At 36.2% G+C, this 8,500-nt stretch overlaps 1 protein-coding gene across 6 annotated transcripts; it reads left to right on the top strand.

Moving 5' to 3' along the window:
- Positions 1 to 923: 923 nt before the first annotated feature.
- Positions 924 to 6,781, top strand: LOC107796810 (uncharacterized). Of its 6 annotated transcripts, XM_016619631.2 has the most exons (10): positions 1,086 to 1,244; positions 1,407 to 2,805; positions 2,967 to 3,077; positions 3,211 to 3,327; positions 3,460 to 3,582; positions 3,682 to 3,771; positions 4,644 to 4,746; positions 4,820 to 4,877; positions 4,960 to 6,359; positions 6,475 to 6,781. In XM_016619631.2, the coding sequence occupies exons 2-9, from the start codon at positions 2,766 to 2,768 to the stop codon at positions 6,283 to 6,285; spliced, it is 1,968 nt and encodes a 655-aa protein (XP_016475117.1). In that variant the 5' UTR covers positions 1,086 to 1,244; positions 1,407 to 2,765; the 3' UTR covers positions 6,286 to 6,359; positions 6,475 to 6,781. The 6 variants fall into 6 exon arrangements, with proteins under 6 accessions (XP_016475116.1, XP_075101284.1, XP_016475117.1 ...); XM_016619630.2 differs by lacking the exon at positions 1,407 to 2,805 and having other exon boundaries at positions 924 to 1,244; XM_075245183.1 differs by lacking the exon at positions 1,407 to 2,805 and having other exon boundaries at positions 939 to 1,244; positions 3,206 to 3,327.
- The last annotated feature ends 1,719 nt before the right edge of the window (positions 6,782 to 8,500 follow it).

Here is an 8,500-nt window from a genome sequence, read left to right on the forward strand (position 1 = left end):
AGAGAACTCTTCGTTGAATTCATGTGAGCCTTAGCACCTTCCAAAATGGATATGAAGCCATCATTGCTTGATGTGGAAAGTTAAATAAATCTGTTGAATAATATTAATTGACTATTGCTAAAACTTGAACTAATTGGGTGGAACAAAATCTGAAATTCAAAAGCCGGCAAATACTTATTCACACTAGGTGTTTACACCTAAATAAATAATTAATCTAAAAAAATCAACAAATCAAAGTGAAAATAATTTAACCAAGTTAAGTGTCAAAAAATATATATACAAGAGACATATCTTATAAAAGAATTAACCTAAATAGCCGTCGCCCAACCGTTTAAATTAAAAATAGTCGTCGGGAGAAAACTATATGTATAAGATAATGTATAAAACTATAAATCGTGTATAATTAATAATTTATGTATACCGGCTAGGAAAAGTAAATAGTAAATACGGCCGACTATTTGTGTAAAAATCCCTATCGTCTATTCATTGTTTGGTGTGGTTTGGTGTACGCACCGAATGCAGATAAGATTTTATTTTGAAAGGCGTCGAGGCTAATTTGAGGAGGGTAAGATCAAAATCTGTAGCTGAAGAATGAAGAAGGAGTTGCAGCCAACTTCAGATATTTGAGTGAAATATCAAACAAAAATTACAGATATTTGAGTGAAACTTCACACAAAAAACTTTAGGCAAAAATTGAAACAGACAAAAAAAAAAAGACAAAAAGTAAATCTTGAAGACGAAAAGGTTTTAGACTTCAAACCAAACTTCAGACTCATGGTTAAAAAGTTTCGAGGGCTTAGATTTTGAAATGGCTAGATTTACAAAAATTTATGAACTTCAACTATGCCTTATAGTCTTATACAGGCAAATATTTTTAACTTTTGATCCTCAATTACTTTATAGATAGAAGTTCAAGTTTAACAAGTATTGCGGGTTATTTGTGTAATTCAACCTTAAACAGGGATCCTCGAAGTGGCTATCTGCGCAATTCCAGCAAGCCCAACCGCACAAGTTGAACCGCCTTCGCGCCTAAATTCATTCTCTTCGTCTTATAAATCGAGGGTTCAAATTTGAAAAGCTTCATTGATCACTGCACTTAGGTTTTCCAAAATTCAACTTTCAGGAAAATCACCAAAACGTAATGAGGCGAAGATTCAAATCCGCTATTAAACATCCACCAAAAACCCTAAGCTCTTCAGCTGGAGTCGTCACTCAACCTCAGGGCCTCGACGATGCAAGATCCGGTACTGATTGTCACTTGAATTTGCAGTTTTTTTCTGAGTCTAGTCGAAATTTATATTATTATTGGTTGCTCGATATTTTATTTCAGCTACTGGATTACATTTGCTGCTCCACATTATCAAATATTGGTGTGATTCATTGTAAAATGGTCTGTGTATCATCAGGAACATCGGTGGATGTATATAGAAGGCAGTGGCTGGAGCTGCACCTGTCGCCTTGATTCGAAACCTAGAAATATTATTTAGAATTTTTGTTTAATATATTTATAGTAATTCCGAACCTATATATTAACAGAAAAAGGGAAGTAATCCTCTAGTATTCTGCATTCACTGGCCTGAAATCCTGAATCTATCTTTGTGCATGAATTGTAACAATGATAACAAATTAAGTTCTTTTGGGCCAGAGCATTATGTGAAAAAGGTCCCTAAGAGTAGCCACCAGGAAATGAAGTTGACTAACGAGAGGTGGGTTTTTGTGGATTTCGTAACTTCTCGGAATTAGAAGTTAGTACTTTTACGCTAGGTCCTTGCTTTCTAAGATTGGTTTATTCTTTTAAAGATTTATATGTTTAGAAAATATAAAGAAATTCTAATACTTTTTATTTGTATTTGCCAAATATTAGCATGATATGAGTTTAAATGGAGTAATGTGGTCAGTGAGGATTCATACAGCCGACCTCAACTTGTTTGGGATTGAGACATATTTGTTGTTCTAACTCAAGGCTACCTCAAACCATCATAGTCCCACCATGATTGAAGGAGGTCATAGATTCTACCTTTTTCCTTTGATAGGCTTCTTACCATCAGCCACATGTTAAGGGAAACCCATCAAGATGCTATGAATGAATGGTTTGAGATCCTTGGCGCATATCAGCACCCATTGTCACCTTCTTCAAGATCGTGTGTTTTTGTTTTGGATTAATGGGTCATAGTGGTTGTTCAACAATGGCATATTGGTATCTGTATGTCATATGTATAGCTTCAGCCATTTGTTGGATTTCATTTTATTTTTCCGTCATTTGTTTGTTTTGGTATCCTATTTCGTACAGCAACAACAACTAGGATTCAGTTCCAAGCGAGTTAGGGTCCATGTCGCTCTATTTAAGCTTCGGTATCTTACTTAATATAGCAATACAAATGTGTCTTGATGCTCATTTCATTTAAAAGCTTCCTAACAAAATAGCTTATTTCCGCTGCCAAACCAGATGATCATTGAATAGAATGGATTTGGAGGTGATTACAATAAAATTTCTCTGCTTTAACCTTAAATAATCGAAGTCTTAATGCAAGCAAAGGAAGTGTCAGGTGTTATATTTAAGCGCTCCCCCTTATTATTGAAGTCTCTTGTTTGCCATTTTTATGTTGATGTCTTTCATGTCAGTGGCATTTTACTAGCAATAAAGATGGTATGAACCCGAATCATTTCAGATGCTGGCAAGTATCAGCAGTCAGCAAACACTACTACTGATGACCTGCTTCATATGCGTTTTGCTTTTGGACTAAGTGGAGAGAGTTGGACTCACCATGGATGTATCATTAATTCAATATCTTTATCTAAGATATTGTATGTCTTCATTCATTTTTTGTATTTTGATTTGATTCGTTGGCCATCTTTCCTCTATCTCATTTATTCTTGCGTTAACGATTTTGTGCTTGATATTAGACCTGTGTTCTCCCTTTGTCCCCCTGCTATACATAAAGTTTGTAGTAATTTTTCACTGTTAGATGCAATCAAGGCAAAAAATGTCACATCCCCAGATACGGAAGCAGATCCTCTTCCTAATGTTGGAAGAGTTGCATTTTCCAAAAAATATCAGACAGCTCGCAACCCTAGATGTAAGGTTTTTCTTTATTTTGAATTACCTTTTTTATTACTTATGTCCCAATCATTATATGATTTCAGAAGATGTTAACTGTATAAAATATATACCTCTAAATTCTTTAAAAAGTGATAGTATTGTTAGTGCAGCTGATATGCCCAAAACTTCAGAATATGCTTTCTTCAAGAAGTTGAAAAAGGATGTTGGCCATAGTAATTCGGATCTTCTCCACAGAAGGAGTAAACTATCAAAGAATAGTACCTCAGGTGGGTTGCACTTTGATTCTAGCTACTAAACTTTCTGGTTCCTCAAAAGCTTTAAGAAAATCCAGCTTGCTTTATTTTATTCAGAAACCACCTTTTATTTGAAGGATTTAACTAATCATGCCTAATATGCAGACACAACGAGCACACACAACGTGCTGAAGTGTCCAAATAAGGACCTTAAAATCCCAATTCAAGTAGAAAAGGAATATCAGACTAATGAACGCCAGTCCTTTTCACCTGTTGATGGTGTCATAGGTAGGAAGCAGAGTATAATGTGTACAAGTAATATAAGCATCTTGACTCTGTTCGGTCAATTGTTAATTTCAACGACCTACGTGGTATGACAAAATGCAGGTATATCCAAGGAGGCAAAACTTAAGTCCTTTTCACTCCCAACTGCAGTGACTCCTGTAGATTCAAATTTGCGGCTGTCACCCCTTGCAGGTCCATCAAATAATTCAGTTTATCTTCCATCAGCCATTCAATTCTCTCTGAAACATTGATTCTTCACTTAGGATTCTCTTTGCATAGTTACGCTATCATCCCTCACCCTCTCTCTTTCGATGGATAAATATCGACTTGTGAGATGGATATGGGAAGAGCTAGAATGACTGCCTTATTAGTGAGCATTATCTTTATCCAAGGAAAAGAAGAAGAAAAAAAAAGCTCTAGGAAATGTTATTACTGGACCCTTCACACTAAGAAACAAGCTTGCTGTTTTTCAATCTGAATTCTCCTTACTATGAAGTTATTTTAGTGTTTAAACAGAGGTAAATATCAATGTCATACATTCAGTACAATAGTTGATGCAGAAGCACCGCAATTTGTACACTGTTGAATCAGCATTACAGGCTTTCTCCTCAATTCATTTTCATTTTCTTGCTAAGAGTTCAGGAAGGGGTTGGTGCTCTATGCTTGGAGAAACCTCCTGGCGCTAATGTCTAATAAAAGTTCCAGCATAATCCTTAAGTCGTTTGAGCTAGATTAAGTTCAATCTACCAAGTGTTTCCTTATATTAGCAGTCTAATGGCCATAGTTTTTTCCACACTAGCAAGACTCCAGGAGGCCTTTTCTAGTCATGATGAAACAAGAATGAAAACCTTGTCTGTTTGAATATGTGCTCCATTGGTTTTTTGAAGTGGGGAAATCTTATCTATATCTTGTTTCGTCTGTGTTCTGTTGTTGTCTTAGTTAACTGATTACATTAACCTCAGCCAACTGATTATGGAACTTGCTCTAGCAGTTTACAGGGCGTGTGATTAGACTTAGACGTAAACATTTGTTCAGAACATTTACATCTTCCTTATCACTCTTAGGGAGCCAGTACTCTGGTAATGGATTTTTTGCTGCAAAGAGACAGAAACTACGTCAGCAGGCAAATGCACTGTTTCTTGATGTCAAAAAACTCAATTCTGAAAGGTCATCAAGATTAATATTTTCAGTTGCTTTGATATCTTGATAAGTTCTATCTCAAATTGACTTATGGTTCCAGGTTTGATTTGGTTTCTGCACTTCTCAGCCGGCTGTTCCCTGGAAGGAAGGAGGGTGAAGTATGATCTCTTAGCTTTCTCAGCAACTGTATAAGTCAAATTTCTTTTCTTTTTTCTGACTTTATGTTACTTGGAAATTCAGGGTTTCTGGGATTCAAAGGTCAGGAAAGGGGAAAATTCAAGTACTACCTCACTTGTACATGCTAAGCCAGATCATGCGCGACCTCATTCAAAACACAAAGAAGATGTTACAGTACCAGAATATAGGATGAGCCAGACTGATGGCTGCCTCACTAATTTCTTTTGTAGGCCAAAGGAGAGAGTTCCCCTAGAATGGGATAACTTCAATTCTGCCTTTCATCTCATCGACTATGACGCAGAAACTGGTTTGCTCTGTGAAGATGTAGATAATAGTCAAATTTCAAACAACAAAAGTATAAGTTTGTGGGATCAGAGTGATTCATTGCCTTCATTATCCTTTGACCAGCATGGGTTTGCAAATCATCTCCTACTGGATAGACTTCATAGTGCAAATATACCTGTAAGCAGAGAAGCACAAAACTTATTCTTAGATTGGGATTTCAATGAGGAGAAAAATGATCCCGCATTAGCCATAACTACTAGCGGAGGGAATAAACTGTGTTCACCAATATCCACCTTACCGCATGTTGATTACCAGCGGAGTACAGAAAAGAAGCTTGATGTGCTGGCACTGTCATCTTTATATACAAACTCTGCATACTTTGATGCACTGCCATATTTTCATTCAAACAGTTTTCAGCAGAAACTCTTTCCTACCAAATTTTGCTCCAGGGATTTTGGAACGATTCTTGAACACGAGGAGTGTGCAGTTGCAAGATTGGACCAGTTTGACCTACCCTTGTTATGCAACTCAGAAGATTTTAATTCTCTGGAAGATCATAATCCTGATTTTGGAACAATTCTTGAACATGAGGAATGTGGAGTTGCAAGATTGGACCACTGTGACCAACCCTTGTTATGTTACTCAGAGGATCTCACTTCTCTGGAAGATTGTAATCCTGAGAATGCATTTGAAAGTGGCAATGTTATTGTCCCTTATCTTGGTCATCTTGAGAAGAATCATTGTGATTCTGATGAACTCTTGCCAATTGCCTTGGATACATTCAGCTGGAATTTCCTGTCAGCAACCAGTTCCCCGTTGCAGAGGGGTTTATCTGCTTATCATACTTTAAGACTACCTCACAGAAAAGATACAGTTGGTCTAACAAATGAGGAGATCAAATACAACTTGTATGGTTTAAACCCAAGAGAAACTGCTCCTCAATCATTTGAACAGTCATTCAACTCTCATATCTGGTACTCTCGCAACTCTGAAGTATCTTGTGACAAAGCAAGTGGTGGATCTCTATTACTTGAAAATTCAAGCTGGGTTACATCTGTTGAAGAAATTTCTCCTGATCATTCTGATGAATGGACATTGAGCTGAAGATTCACATATAGTTTTGACGGGTCCTATACTCATATTAAATAATCATAGTGTTGCCTCCTATTCCATTAAAGGTATGTTCTTTTTCCGTGATCATCCATCGTTTGGCCCTGTTATGTTGTGTTTTAGATTCAGCCATGTAAATAAATTGATTTCAAAACCAACTAGATTTCCTTTTTCTTCCAACAGAATGGAATTCCGCCAAGAAAACATCTTTCATTTCTGGGTGTTTCTTACACTAGTGTGACAGTGATCTACTATGTGTAAATCACCCTTTCTGGAAGCATTCAACAGACTAAGGTATGTATCAGGGCCTATAGTAATACATTGTTTTTTGAGATTGCAAGTAGAAAAATAGTGTAGTTCTGGTATTTTGCTATCCTTAGTTTCACTTACTATGTAAACAAACGTCTCATTAGGTATTTAGTATTCGCTGATAGCACCCTCTAAACAGCATCACTGCAAGACCTTGTTAGTTTTCATTTACATTAAAACGTAACACCTCACACCATGTTATGCGAATGCAACCTATATTCTAAGGGTTCAACCGAAGAAAGTATTTCGGAACGGAACATAAATTCAAACAAATATTAAATTATAAACTCATAATTTCAGAAGTACGAACTCTTCAGAGAATAGGTTGAATCCATCAAGTTTAATTTCTAAAACCGTATATGATATTAGGTAGGAATGTTATCCATTTTGGAGGGTTGGCGCTTCCTAATAAGGGCCTCTTTCCGTATACTAAAATTGTTAGTAGCCTTTCCATTTGATTCTGCAGCATTTCAAACGATAAGTTTACTCTTTCAGTTCTCAAAACCCTTTTTGTCTTTGCTTGAAATTCTTGTTCCTGACTCCTTATAGAATACTATAGTATCTATGGATATACTTAAGTTTCTTGCTTTTTGTTCGTTTTCCTTCTCAAAAAGTGGAGGTCAACAGTGAAATGTCAATTACTACAAGGAATAATAGAATAAGCATACAAAAAAATGTACTGAATGAGCAGCTGTGTGGGGAATATAGACAAACAAATGAGAGAACTCTGGCGAATCTTACTGTGGTCCCCTTTTACTATGTCGGCCAATCCTATTTGTGTCCATTGACATAATTTGTCGAACACTCCAGCTCTTATTCATTGTGGTTCTTGGCTTCTAAAGAATCTTTCTCAAAATATACTTAAAACAATTAACTATTTAGTCCTATTGGCTCGTTTAACGCGTGAGAACAAGCTGATATTTTGTGTCCTATTCTTAACAATGAACTTTTTGTAGTCGAACTTTTATTTCAGCTTCTAGCAGTCTATCAAAAGGCGTTCTTAGCTTTGCCATTTTGCGAGTTCAAATTGCTTCTTTTTTAAAAAAAAAAATATGTAGGCATGTCTTTGTCTCTATTTAATCCTTTGAAATAAGAAACCCATGCTTAACCAAACCATAAGTTCCTCAATTATTTATAATATCATGATTTAACTATCGATGTAATTTTTGAACAAGGTGGAATCAAATTGGTTTAGTCAATTATTCTTGCAGTTCAAGTGAAAATCAGCCTATTAGCACCCAAGCGTGTAGCTTAGTGATTAATGAAATGGGATGAAATCTTGGAGATTAGGGTTCGAATTTCATCAGTGACAAAATATGTGGGGTGATATCTTCCTATCTGTGTAAGTCTTGATAGGCAGAGTTACGTGGTAGCTATGTGGGTGGAGCGTGGGTGGTCCGATAGAATAATCAAGGTGCGTGTAAGTTGGCCCAGATATTATCGCTGGAAAAATAAATAAATAAGATTCTATCCGTTACTCTTTTCAACTTACTTCTTGCCTTCCTTTTGAAAACTTTTGAGCTAGCCTATTTGTTGGATGATTAATTCCTCTCATAATTGAGTATATTCTTGTTGTTTAGACCCGTGATAAAACATTTGGTCATTAGAGTCACCTCTAAGATTCTTCACACTAGGATAGCATCAAGATCCTTGTGCCCGTTAGCTCTCTTGGAGTTTGATTAACTATGTTAATTAGTTCTTCAAAAAGCTAGACTAACTTGCCAAAATTGACTTTCCAAAATCCAAACTGATACAACAACAACATACCTAGTAATACCCCACACTGTGGAGTCTGGGGAAAGTAATATGTACGCAGACCTTATCTTGTGAGGATAGAGATGTTGTTTCCAATAGACTCTCGGCTCAGAAAAGCATAAGTACCACATTAATGAAAATATAG

This window comes from Nicotiana tabacum, chromosome 22 (genome assembly GCF_000715075.1).
Source record: "Nicotiana tabacum cultivar K326 chromosome 22, ASM71507v2, whole genome shotgun sequence".
Lineage (NCBI taxonomy): Eukaryota > Viridiplantae > Streptophyta > Magnoliopsida > Solanales > Solanaceae > Nicotiana > Nicotiana tabacum.

Excerpts from the sequence above, each read along its gene's own strand:
- LOC107796810 (XM_075245181.1), top strand. The coding sequence starts at position 2,723 with ATGCGTTTTGCTTTTGGACTAAGTGGAGAGAGTTGGACTCACCATGGA. Across the intron at positions 3,078-3,210 it reads GACAGCTCGCAACCCTAGAT|CTGATATGCCCAAAACTTCA; the intron begins GTAAGGTTTTTC and ends TTGTTAGTGCAG. Across the intron at positions 3,583-3,681 it reads ACCTGTTGATGGTGTCATAG|GTATATCCAAGGAGGCAAAA; the intron begins GTAGGAAGCAGA and ends GACAAAATGCAG.